Source organism: Amblyraja radiata, chromosome 6 (assembly GCF_010909765.2).
Source record: "Amblyraja radiata isolate CabotCenter1 chromosome 6, sAmbRad1.1.pri, whole genome shotgun sequence".
In the NCBI taxonomy this organism is placed as follows: Eukaryota; Metazoa; Chordata; class Chondrichthyes; order Rajiformes; family Rajidae; genus Amblyraja; species Amblyraja radiata.
In genome coordinates, this window is record NC_045961.1 from 46,483,234 (window position 1) to 46,497,209 (window position 13,976).

At 40.6% G+C, this 13,976-nt stretch overlaps 1 protein-coding gene across 1 annotated transcript in view; it reads right to left on the reverse strand.

Moving 5' to 3' along the window:
- The window catches only part of slc35f2 (solute carrier family 35 member F2), a 30,509-nt gene extending 16,840 nt beyond the window's left edge, over nt 1-13,669 (reverse strand). Inside the window, exons 1-6 of the mRNA XM_033023431.1 lie at nt 13,572-13,669; nt 10,740-10,915; nt 10,355-10,482; nt 5,998-6,157; nt 3,917-4,073; nt 2,197-2,249 (exon numbers count right to left, since the gene is read on the reverse strand). Of these exons, the coding sequence (XP_032879322.1) occupies nt 2,197-2,249; nt 3,917-4,073; nt 5,998-6,157; nt 10,355-10,482; nt 10,740-10,915; nt 13,572-13,669 (772 nt within the window). The remainder of the gene's footprint in view (nt 1-2,196; nt 2,250-3,916; nt 4,074-5,997; nt 6,158-10,354; nt 10,483-10,739; nt 10,916-13,571) is intronic.
- Between the last annotated feature and the right edge of the window lie 307 nt (nt 13,670-13,976).

Genomic DNA, 13,976 nt, shown 5'->3' on the forward strand with positions numbered 1-13,976 from the left:
AATTCTATGTCCTGCCAGCCTTCTTTCAAAATTTAGCAACTCAAAATGGGGGTGCGTCTTTGACGCAAGTACGTCTTCATTGTCGGGAAATACGGTACTTTATTAAGAGATATGGCTTTTGAAGACTTTATAAAAGCCAACTGAGCGAAAAATACTACAAAAAGTAGTAAACACTGCCCAGTCCATCATCGGCTCTGACCTCCCTACCATCGAGGGGATCTATCGCAGTCGCTGCCTCAAAAAGGCTGGCAGCATCATCAAAGACCCACATCATCCTGGCCACACACTCATCTCCTCTCTACCTTCAGGTAGAAGGTACAGGAGCCTGAAGACTGCAACGTCCAGGTTCAGAAACAGCTTCTTCCCCACAGCCATCAGGCTATTGAACTCAACTCACACAAAACTCTGAACATTAATAGCGCATTATCTGTTTATTTGCACTTTATCTGTTTTATTTATTCATGTGTGTATATATTTATATAATGGTATATGGACACACTGATCTGTTCTGTATTCATGCTTTCTATATTCTGTTGTGCTGAAGCAAAGCAAGAATTTCATTGTCCGATCTGGGACACATGACAATAAACTCTCTTGAATCTTGAATCTTGACAGCTTATGGAGAGGAGAACAATCTGCGCATGCGCGGTTTAAGATTTTTTAAAAGCCGACTGACTGCTTACCCTGTTCAAAAAGGAACTGCAGATGCTGGAATATCGAAGGTACACAAAATTGCTGGGGAAACTCAGCGGGTGCAGCAGCATCTATGGAGCGAAGGAAATAGGCGACGTTTCGGGCCGAAACCCTTCTTCAGACTGCTTACCCTGACTGCTTACTCACGGTACGTGCCTAGAGAGGGGACTGGTGGGTGGAGCAAGTGACAAAGGTTAGAGGTGAAAAGGAAGCATGGATAAGTAGAGATGAGGAATGAAATGTAAAGACAGAGGGTGGAATGAGATAGTGGCTACGGGGACGAGGGGAGATAAAAGGGAAATGGGGAACTGGGATGGCAGTGTAGGAAGAAGGGAAGAGGAGGATGGTGACTGGGATGGGATAGTGGGAGAAATAGGTGCACACCGGGGGAGAAAACTTGAAAAGTGTCGGTGACGGGGGAAAGCCTGGCCAGTGATGAGGATAGAAGTGAGGTGAGCACTTTCATTGCTTTACTTTAGAGATACAGCTCAAAAACAGGCCTTTCAGCTCACTGAGGCCGTGCCGACCAGCGATCACCCCGTACGCTGGCACTACCCTACACACTAGGGACAATTTACAATATTTACCATTTTACCAGCCAATTAACCTACAATCCTGGGCATCTTTGGAGGAGTTTTGATTGGCAGATGGCTGATTTCTCCTTCAACATTATTCAGAAGGTACGAGCCAATTGAGACACGGTGTTGGCTTGGCTGTGATGACTGAAACTCACAATTTAAACTTGCCTCACATTCTCACATGTAGTGTTACAAGAGATTGCAGATACTGGGATCTTGAGTAAAACACAAAGTGCTGGACGAACTCAGCGGGTCAGGCAGCATCTGTGGAGGGAAATGGACAGATGATATTTCAGGGATAAGAATGCCTGCTCCGCTGAGTTCCTTCAGCACTTTGTGTTTTTCTTGAAGGCTGCAGTGTCTCCATTAAACTAAAGAAGCTGGGATATACTTCAGGAGAATATCAGAAAAAGAAAGTCAGGAACATCTGAAAAGGACAGTCTTAGCCATACCATATTAATGCTGGTTTACTATTTAGCCAGAGGCAGCACAGTGGTGCAGTGGATAGACCTGCTGCCTCACAGCACCAGAGACCTGGGTTTGATCCTGACCTCGCTGTCTGCGTGGAGTTTGCACGTTCTCCCTGTGACGGGGGGGGGGGGGGGGGGGGGAGGTTCCTGCGGGTGCTCCGGTTTCCTCCCGCATCCCAAAGATGTGCAGGTTTGTAGGTTAATTGGCCTCTGTAAATTGCCCTTTGTGTGTTGGGAGTGGATGAGAAAGTGGGATAACATAGAACTAGTGTGAACGGGTCAGCATGAACAGTGGGTTGAAGGGCCTGTTTCCATTCTCTATCTCTAATCTAATACAAGCTAATGAATTTCATTAAATATAAACCGAGAAGAGGGTACACATTTTTCTCAGAATTATATTCACAGTGGAAGCCGAAAATGCTTTAGAAACGGATTCAGTGGAAATGAATGCTTACCTATTTGCCAGTTCCAATTAATGTTTGCAATTTCATTATGCTCCAGAATGCCTCTATAACAGAAAAATTGGAAACCTGACTTTAAAAGAAATACCAAAGAAACAGAATCGTTAAAAGCATTATCCTTTTCATGAGACAGATTTATTTTTTGTGTGTCGGAAGGAATTGTAGGGTTTCAACCCAAAATGTTACTCCTCCTTTTTCTCCAGAGATGCTGCCTCAACCGCTGTGTTACTCTTGGGATGTCGTGAAGAAAAAACTTAATGAGTAATTAGGGTCTGAATCCAAAGCCAGACGAGGTAGAAGGAGCTTTAATCGTGTTTTTTATACGCGATTTGGTAAACATCAGAACTGAAACAGGTTACGGGAGATACATAAACAATGGCAGTAAATCGACTGCTCTTACAGAAAGCATATGGACAGCAGACACTCCACCTCTCCCATCACACCATCAGTCCAAACCAGTTATATAATTCCATACAACGCCTCCACGGGGTCTATATTCCACAGAGATACAAACAGAATAGACACAAAATGCTGGAGTAACTCAGCGGGACAGGCAGCGACTCTGGAGAGAAGGAATGGGTGGCGTTTCGGGTCGAGACCCTTCTTCAGACTGAACTGAACTCTCGTCGGTGAGAGTACTTTTGATTGTCTGAAGAAGGGTCTCGACCCGAAATGTCACCCATTCCTTCTATCCAGAGATGCTGCCTGTCCCCAGCTGAGTTAACCCAGTTTTTTGTGCCTATCTTCAATTTCAGAGTTAAATAAAATACACAGAGTGCTGGAGGAACTCAGCGTGCTAGGCGGCAACTGTGGAGGGAATGGATTAGGAGTACTTTCGGGCCAGGGTTCTTCTTCAATAGGAAGGAACTGCAGATGCAGTTATCTTTGGAAAACGCCAAATGATTCCGGGAAAAGGGAGAGAGGGAGAGAGGGAGACAGGGAGAGAGGGAAAGAGGGAGACCAGCCTCTTAACCGCAAGCACCGTGGTAGTTGAACGCTTACAAAAATAATCCGCTCTATGATCTTTGGCAGTTCAAAAGCGGCAAAGGAAAATAAAAAATCCCCCCCCCCCCACCCTCCCGTCTCCCCCGGCCAGTGATGTGAAGAACGTGGGTACCTAATAGGTTAATTGGCTTTGGTAAAATTGTAAATTGTCCCTAATGTGTAAGATATTCATAGTGCACGGGTGATCACTGGTCTGCACAGACTCGGTGGGCCAAAGGGCCTGTTTCCACGCTGTATCAGTAAAGTAAAAAGCAAAGTAAAATGTTCTATATTTTTGACCAGATACCAGATTGACCAGATTGTCACTGTGTGGCTTTGGCTACAGGTACAATTAGATTTGGAGAATGTATTCAGTGCTAAGGATGATGTAAATTCCCTCCAGTGTGTGGGGAATGGTTGTAGAATAAAGTTGGATTAGATTAGTGCAAATGGGTGATTGATGGATAGCATGGGCTCGGTGAGTCCAGGAGCCTGTGTCCACACTGTATCTCTCTATGACTATAAATTACTGTATATTTTATTCTTATTTTGTCTGCTTTCTGTAAATTGGAGATATTTGTGTATTCTATCACTGCACTTTTCTATATTTAAAAACCTAATTTATTGCTTCAAAAGAAACTGTATTTATGCTAACATTGTGTTTACATTGAGAGTATTAAACAATATAGTTAAATTGGTCATAATTTAGAAATACATTGCTATTCCTTACAGTTGTATCCCACTAAAGAGGGTTGCAAACAAGCCAAGCATTCCCAGAAATTCCTCTGTGCTGAAGTTTTTCACAATAAATTCTTCATATACATTAGAAATACCATAAAGTATAGCACCTCCCAGGACAAGCAGGTCTCCCAGCAGCTTGTTGATACCTATTTTAAAAGAGGTAAATTAAGTAAAAATAAATATTTATTAAATGGATATACAGTATATGCTGGAGCAATTAAACATATATTTTGCTTCAGTCTTCATGGAAGACGGTGCAAATAACAGCCAATGCTTCAATGCCAACAGTTCTAATAAAGAAGAAATTAATGAAAATTTGTATTTGTGAACAAAAATAGGCAGAAACAGAAATTAATTGCACTGAAATCTGATTAATCCCAAAGGTTTTATAATCTGCACCCCAGTTTATAATTCACCTGTACTCAGTTGATCTCTTAAGGGAAACTGCTGAACAGAAACATCTGCACATTGGTATTATTTGTATTTTAACTCTGGAAATTACTGTTTAGTGACTTCTTGGCTTAACTTGCTACTGTTCTGTGACGTTTTAAATTTTTATTTACCAGGATATATCCTAGGTTGCTGAAGGCAATAAGGACAAAGATTGTGGAGGTATTGGTCATGATTTTCCAATCTTTTATGAGAGCGGTTCTTGGGACTGAAAGATTCTCTTACTTGCGAAGCTTCAGGGCAAAATACTCCCATTGTGCAACCATCTTATCTCCACTGATCTGCTTAACCATCTTTCCACCCTGATATCCCTGTGGAATGCCTTTGGACTTTATTTTATCTCAGGCGTCAACCTATATTATCCTACTGTCTCTTTCCCCTTTCATTTCCTATTTTAATTATCCATTATATTCAGCATTCTCCCTTGTAATTTGAACATTCTATATGTCCTACTACAACACGTAGAACATATGATATACTAGATGTGTATGTATTGGAACATCTAGTATATGTTCTATACTAGAATGTATACTAGATGTTCCAATATACATCTAGTGTAGAATATATAAAACACGTTCTATGTGTTCTAATATAGAGCAGATACTAGATGTTCTATCAAGTTGATGTTCTAGTATACATCTAGTATACACTAATGCATACTAGTGTATGTACAAGAGAATTGTATTTTCTATTGCATACAATATGTGTCAATCAATTTGACATCCATTGTATGCATTAGAGAATCGTTGACCTCTGAAACTTGCTACCAGCTAATGCAATGGACAAAGATTCTCTGCATTGGAGAGAGTACTTACCGCAGATGTACAATTATGTGGGTTAGACTGAACATGACCAGATAGTGTTTTTTTTCTGTTGCTTGTATATAAAATTTCCTCAAAAGATGATGGACAATGACTAGTATAGCAAAAAGAGAAGGAAAACAAAGTGCTACAAGAACTCGGCGGGTCAGGCAGCATCTCTGGAGAACATGGATAGGTGAAATTCCGGATCAGGACCCTTCTTTAGACTATGTATTCAAAAGTACAAATACTGTAATACTGATGAATAATGATATAGTGAATGTGGAGAGGATGTTTCCAGTAGTGGGAGAGTCTACGACCAGAGGGCACAGCCTCAGAATAACAAGACGTAACTTTAGAATGGAGATGAGGAGGAATTTCTTTAGCCAGAGGGTGATGAATCTGTGGAAATCATTGCCACAGATGGGTGTGGAGGCCAAGTTATCAGATATTTTTAAAGCAGAGATTGATTGGTTCTTGATTAATAAGGGTGTCAAAGGTTATGAGGAGAAGGCGGGAGAATGGGGTTGAGAGGGAAAGATAGATCAGCCATGATTGAATGGCAGAACAGAATCAATGGGCCAAATGGCCTAATTTTTCTCTTATGAACAATAACTATTGCAGGAGTTTCATTACACCAGTTTCCTTTAGGAGATTAACTGAGTGGAATAAATGTAAATTATACATGGTAGAATATTTGTATGGCTTGGAAGTCCTTTACTCAGTTCATATTCATGCAGCACTATAAAGACTTTCACTCCACAAAAAAAATTAATGCAGTTCCAGATCTTGCCAGGGATCCCAGCGCAATGTGTCTTACCTATTTCTGGATGTTTGGCAGACAGAACGTCAGCACCAACCATAATTCCAACGCCCAGCAAACACATCAAAACGGCTGCAAAATGGATGGCTTTGTATCTCGAATGTAAAATGAACCACGATAGGAGCATCACCACAGGAATGACAAAACAATCCAGGAGCTAATCATGCAAACACAATAGATTAACATGGAATTCAATGCGCAAATTCAGATGCGCAAAACGAAGAATCGTTTACTCAGAGACCATTTTTCTTTCTAGTCCGACTGAACTGGAGTAGCCATTGAAATCTATCACATTAAAATTAATTGGAAACTAATGTTTTTGTTTCGTTTAGTTTGTTATAGTTACGTGTACTGAGGTACAGTGAAAAGCATTTTTTGTCGCGTGCTATCCAGTCAACGAAAAGACTATACTTGATTACAATCAAGCCACCCACTATGCATAACAGCTATAACATTTAGTGCAAATTAAAGTCCAGTAAAGTCCCATTAAAGATTGCTCAGTCTCCATTGAGGTAAATGGGAGGTCAGGACCGCTCTCTCATTGGTGAGAGTATGGTTCAGTTGCCTGATGACAGCTGGGAAGCATACATTGTGTCTAGGATAATGGACAAGGGAGAGCCAGTAGATGTAGTGTGCCTGGACTTTCAGAAAGCATTTGATAAGGTCCCACATATGAGATTAGTGGGCAAAATTAGGGCACATGGTATTGGGGGGTAGAGTGCTGGCATGGATAAAAAATTGGTTGGCAAACAGGAAACAAAGAGTAGGAATTAACGGGTCCCTTTCAGAATGGCAGGCAGTGACTAGTGGGGTACCGCAAGGCTCGGTGCTGGGACCGCAGTTATTTACAATATACATCGATGATTTGGATGAAGGGATTCAAAGTAACATTAGCAAATTTGCAGATGACACAAAGCTGGGTGGCAGTGTGAATTGTGAGGAGGATGCTATGAGAATGCAGGGTGGCTTGGACAGGCTGGGTGAGTGGGCAGATGCATGGCAGTTTATCCACTTTGGTAGCAAAAACAGGAAAGCAGATTACTATCTAAATGGTGTCAAGTTGGGAAAAGGGGAAGTACAACGGGATCTGGGGGTCCTTGTTCATCAGTGTATGAAAGTAAGCATGCAGGTACAGCAGTCAGTGAAGAAAGCGAATGGCATGTTGGCATTTATAACAAGAGTAGTCGAATATAGGAGCAAAGAGGTCCTTCTGCAGTTGTACAGAGCCCTAGTGAGACCACACCTGGAGTATTGTGTGCAGTTTTGGTCTACTAATTTGAGGAAGGACATTCTTGCTATTGAGGGTGCAGCGTAGGTTTACAAGGTTGATTCCCGGGATGGCGGGACTGTCATATGCTGAGAGAATGGAGAGGCTGGGCTTGTACACTCTGGGGTTTAGAAGGATAAGAGGTGATCTAATTGAAACATATGAGATTGTTAAGGGTTTGGACACGCTAGAGGCAGGAAGCATGTTCCCGATGTTGGGGGAGTAAGGAACCAGGGGCCACATTTTAAGAATAAGGAGTAAGCCATTTAGAACGGAGACGAGGAAACACTTTTTCTCACAGAGAGTTGTGAGTCTGTGGAATTCTCTGCCTCAGAGGGCGGTGGAGGTAGGTTCTCTGGATGCTTTCAAGAGAGAGCTAGATAGGGCTCTTGAAGATAGCGGAGTCAGGGGATATGGGGAGAAGGCAGGAACGGGGTACTGATTGGGGATGATCAGCCATGATCACATTAACTGGTGGTGCTGGCTCGCAGGACTAAATGGCCTACTCCTGCATCTATTGCCTATTGTCTATTGTCATACATTGGCACAAGAAACAACAATATTTTTCTATTTTGCCTCACAGTCTAATTCTAAGTCTCGCTTGAAATTCAAAGCATGGTGTAGCATTTAATAAAAGACACAAAGTGCTGGAGTAACTCAGCTGATCAGGAAGTATCCCTGGACAACATAGATAGGTGACGTTTCAGGTTGGGACTCTTCTTCAGATTAAAGAAGAAGGGTCCAGACCCATAATGTCACCTACTCAAGTTCTCCAGGGATGCTTCTTGCCACTCTGAGTTACCCCAGCACTTTGTGTCTTTTTTTGGTAAACCAACATCTGCGGTTCTTTGTTTCTATGTATAGAATTTATTATTCTTTATTCTTTAGTGTGAGAGAGTCAAAGTTCAAAGGAAATGTGTGGGGCAGGTTATTTTACACAGAAAGTGGTGAGTGTCTGGAATACAATGCCAGAGGTGGTGATATAGGCAAACACAACATGGCTTTTAGATAGGCATGTGGGTATGCAGGGAATGGAAAAATAGGTATAGGATTAGGCCATTCGGCCCTTCAATATGATCATGGCTGATCATATGCAGGCAGAGGAGATTAGTTTAATTTGACAACGTTCGGTATGGATATCATGGGCCGAGTGGGCCTGTTTCTCTGCTGTACTCTTCTATGGTCTATGTTCTTTATTTCAGGCTAGGTTTTTCCTGTGAGTGACTTCTTTTCCATTAGTTTCATATTCTTGGTGAAACTCATATTTCTACTTTTGACTCTCCATTAATTTAAGGAGATGAGTATTTTGAGATTGGCTTCAGACAATCGCTGTCCAATCCTGATGTTGACTCTGGTGGGTAAAGAACCATTATTTTAGAAAGGTTTGCTCTTGACCATAATAGTGGAGTCCACTTAGACTTTTTTTAGACTTTTAGAGGCACTCTGTGGAAACGGTCCCTTCGGCTCCTCAAGTCAGCAGCTCTACCAGCTACACCACTGTGCTGGCCCTGAGGTCATGTTTAGGTTGTACTTTCAAGTTTGCTCATTTTTTAATATCCTATGTACATTTTTATTACAAAATCACAACAAAGCAACTACACAGTGGACCTCCATACGACTGGTCAGTCTCAAAGGTTTCAAAGGTTTCAAAGGTCTTTTATTGTCACGTGTACCAATTAAGGTACAGTGATATGCGAATTACCATACAGCCATACTAAAAAAGCAACAAGACACACAACTACATAAAAATTAACATAAACATCCACCACAGCGGATTCCCCACATTCCTCACTGTGATGGAAGGCATTAAAGCCTAATCTTCCCTCAAGGCTCTGTTTCTGAGCTGTATGCTTATTGCAATTGGAAATACTACAGCCGCACTATTTTAAGGGGTCCAATAATGCTATCATTTCCAAAACAAAACATTTCTTTTAACTTAATCTTTAGTTTAATTTTCAGACTTGGATTGTTTTCTCTCGGGTGTCAGAAGCTGAGGGGAGACCTGATAGAAGTTTATAAAATGATGAGAGACATAGATAGAGTGAACAGTCAGAAACGTTTTCACAGGTGGAAATGTCAAAGACTAGACTGAGGGCCTAGTTTTTAATTTAAGAGGGGCAAAGTTTAAAGAAGATGTGCGACCACATTTATTTTACACAGAGAGTGTACGGGTGCCTGGGATGTGCCGGTCTAGGTAGGGCTAGACATGATAGTGGCATTTAAGAGCCTTTTAAATAGACATAAAGGTATGCAGGGAATGGAGGGATATGGAACGTGCAAGCAAAGGAATTTAGTTTAACCTGGCATCATGCTCGGCATGGACATTGTTGGCTGAATGGCCTGTTCCTGTGCTATACCGTTCTATGTTCTATATTATATGTACAGTATGGTGGGCTTCTAAGCCAAAACAAAAGAGAAAACTAAAAATGTGAATGGTGCCCAGTGCTGAGTTAGCTAATCTCAGCCAAGGCAGCAGTGACACTACTGCAAATGCCAAAACAGAAAGAGGAAAAATATTCCAGGATTCCCAATCCGGATAGTTGCAATGACTGAGTACTGCGATTAAAATTAATTATTATGCCCTTTAGCCTTGGGAAACTACTTCATGGGATGTCTACTTGATTGAGCTGTCAGACTGTTGTTCAGATTCAGGAATTATATCTGGATATTGAGGGGGCGGCACAGTGGTGCCACAGTTGAGTTGCTCCCTTACAGAGCCGGAGACAAGTGTTCGATCCTGACTACGGTGCTGTATGTACGGAGTTTGTATGTTCTCCCTGTGACCACGTGGATTTTCTCCAGGTGCTCCTGTTTCCTCCCACACTCCAAAGATTTACAGGTTTGTAGGTTAATTGGGTTCATTGGCTTTGGTAAGTTGTAAAATTGTCCCTAGTGTGTGTAGGTTAGTGTCGGCGCGAAATTGGTGGGCTGAATTGCCTGTTTCTGCACTGTATCTCGAAAGTCTTTAATCAAATATGGCTTGGCAGAGATAAAAAAAGCAGGTAAAGGTTAACTGATTATTAATCTACTACAAACATGTAGGAATATATTGTAGGTGATGACTATATGAAAAGGTTGGGCACGTACCTGAACACTTGTTAATGTTGTATACTGGTAGGCTTTGACTGTCATATAGTTTGCTTCAACATCAATGAGACCCAGCAGAAGATATTTCCACCATTTTGCCTTTAGTATTTGCACTAAATTTTTACTGCCTGATTGAAAATATAATTAAAATAGATTTAGTGACAATTAACTTAATATTGTGGCTAGATGCTATGATTATTCTAAACACTTGAAATAGAATCGGTCTGAAGAAGGGTCCTGACCCAAAACATCACCTATTGATGTTCTCCTAGGATACTGTCTGACCCACTGAGTTACTTGAGCATTTTGTGATTTCCCTTGGTAAACCAGCATCTGCAAATCTTGGTTGCTATATTTCAAAAGATTATTTTTGTTGATAACATACCCTGCCTGAAAGCCAATACTCCGGTGTAAACCAGGAACAGTAGTAGGTAGTTGACAAAGCCTTGAAGCATTGGTGTGTGGACAGAAAAATCATCTGCCAGATATTGACTGCTGATTGCAGTTCCGCATAATAACAGGGATAATCCTTGACCGAGGAGTATAATCTTCAGCAGATCCCTAAAAACACATCAAATTTTCTTGTGAGTACATTAAAATTCAGCAGTGTAGTGCAAACCTAAAAGTAGGTGTTAGAGAAAAATGCAACAATGAACCCCAAGAAACATAAGGTATGCCACCAACTGAAAAGAACAAATTAAATATATTTGAGCAATATAGTGGCCCCTCGAGTATTAGAATGATAGTCAAAGTGAAATAAATCACAGAAACAGGCCCTTGGTCCATTGTGTCCACACGGATCATCAACTACTCGCTAACACTTATCCTACAATAATCACATTTTTATTCCCTTCAAATTCGCTTCAACTCTACCCAAAACCAACTCACCTATAACCTAGGGGCAATTTATAGTGACCAGTTAACCTACCAATGAACCTACCTGTCTTTGAGATATGGGAGGAAACCAGAGCATCCGGAGGAAACCCACACAGTTACAGAATGTGCGAACTCCAAGCAGACAGCAGCCGAGGTCAGGATTGAACCAGGGTCTCCGGCGCTGTGAAGCAGTGGCTCTACTAGTTGAAGCACCGTGCTGCACCACCGGAAGCAATTTGAAATGACTTCCAGATTTACTACTGCTTGGCTCAACACAAGGACTGAAGAACAGTAGAAAATGTCTGGGCTTAACTTCATATAATACATTTTGTAAATAGATAGATGGGAAAAGGTTGAAGAGCTGGAATGCAGGAAACATCAGGTTATGAAGTGCAGTCCTAGCCAAGGTAGGATCTTTACTTCAAAACAGCTGAGGAAAACTATAATTTCCAACAAAAAACTGATATTGAAAATATAAAAGATAAAATTACAAAATTGCAATGAAAATAACCGATTTAGCAATAAATATGTCCATATTTATAAAACGAATTGTGAAATTAGAATGGCTGTGCATTGAAATGTATAAAATTATTTTAAAATCCAAGAGATTTATTCTGCATATTTAGCTGTGACAATGGATTCTGTAATTTAGCTGTAAATATGAATTCTCAATTGATTTCCGCTGGTATCAATTATGATTGAAATCTAATCAAGGATAATAATATACTTTGAACCCTTATAAATGACGTATGAATTATAAATTGTAATAAATTACATGCTAAAGTCCATTTTAACCACTTATCTCCTAAAAATGCCCAAGATCTTTTGAAAAGAGCCATTAACAGGTTTAACAGTTTCAAATCAACGGCAAATATTGTCTTTGTAGTTAAAACATTCAAAAAGCTGTTTGTATAATGTAGAAGAAGATGGAAATATTGAATTTCATTTTAATTATTTAAAGTTCAATTCTAATATTTAGGTATGGAAAAGGTCTAAAAGTCAAAAGCCTGAGAAGGATGAATCAGAGTTAAAAAGTACCTTTGTTTTGTTTTAATACAAGGCAGCAGCTCCAAAACCTGACCTCTGCTGTCTAAATGGAGGCAAAGAGTAACATGCAAAATCAGCATGCTTCCCACAGTCAGAAAACAGAATAATGTTTATGTTAATTTGTCTGCAATAGATGAAAATGAATTAAAAGTTTAAGATATTTTGGTAGGTACATTTATAGTCTCAATGGTTGGCGGTAACAATATTACATTTCACTCTGAGTATGTAGATCTATTTGTAATTTTTATACATTTTGTAGAGATACTGTGTGGTAACAAGCCCTTCAGCCCACTGTGTCTGTGCCGACCAGCGATCACCCATACACGTCTAAACACACACACTAGGGACAATTTATAGAAGCCAAGCAACATACAAACCTGCACGTCTTTGGAGTGTGGGAGGAAACTAGAGCACCTGGAGAAAACCCAGGTCGTCATGGGGAGAATGTGCAAGACAGCACCCGTGGTCAGGATCAAAACTTAGTCTCTGGCGCTCTCTACTACTGCAGTACTACTAAGGCAGCAACTCTACTACTCCGCCACTGTGCTACCCTGCTAAAGTAGCAGGGCTACTTTAATTTGCTAAAGTACAAGCACGATGAGAGCCCTATGTAGCAGCTTCACGAGGTGTGGCCCTGCTATGCCTTCTATAACTCCACTGATCAAGGCCATGAAATTGGCTTGCTAATGACTAAAGAACGAGAGGTGTGCTGGGTCTAGGAGCGAGGGGCTGGCTAGACCTATAGCGGCAGTGACGGTTCTGAATGTGGCTTCATGGATACAAAGTATTTGTAACAGATCTGGTCTTCGCTTATGCTGCTTTTCAAATGTATTGTGTCACACAATATAGTTGAAGATATCCTCAATCTGAAGCTGGAACTATGTCATCATAAGGACTTGGAAGCAGTTATTCCTAACAAAACTATAATGGATCAATGTATCTGCAATTATTAGGTCAGTAAACATTTGCAATATTTTAATTAACAAAGTGAGCACAAGTGAAGAGTGGTTTTAAGTGAGTAAAATATATTTCAGGTTAAACCACCAAAATCTAACACTGTTCTCACTCCTACCTGGAACAATTGACCCGAGATGACACCTATCCATTTTCTCCAAAGATGCTGCCTGACCTGCTGAGTTACTCCAGCATTTTGTATCTATCTTTAGTAATAAAGGCAAACGACTTTGGTCTGCAAACATACAATGCTCAGAAAACCAGCCAGTGCTGCGTTATATTTTTGACAAATGAAGAGCCTGATACTGAAAAAGTCAATGTTCAACTTGCACACACTTACCATGTGAAACATTCTCTAAGTTTGGCTTTCTCTATCGCATTGGAAAAAAAATTCTGGACTGTGTTCCTTCTCTGCGATGTTCCCTCACTGCTCTCCATTGCTTAAGAAAAAAAGAGGAAAGGTTAAACCAAAGGAGGAAAGAAAGAAAATGAAAGAACAGAAGAAAAAGCTCACCTGACTCATTCGTAAGGAGGTACTGAATTCAGAGAATCTGATTGAATGATTAACCCTCGTGGTGAACAAAGAAATAAGATAGTGTACTGGTTCGTCCAAATGGTAAAGTACTTGTGAAAGGTGAAAAGACGAATGACTAAGAAAGCAAATTATTAATGGGTATAAAAACAAGATATGGAATATAATAAGAAAAAATAAGAGTGAGTATAAAATAAGATGCCATTGCAGTAA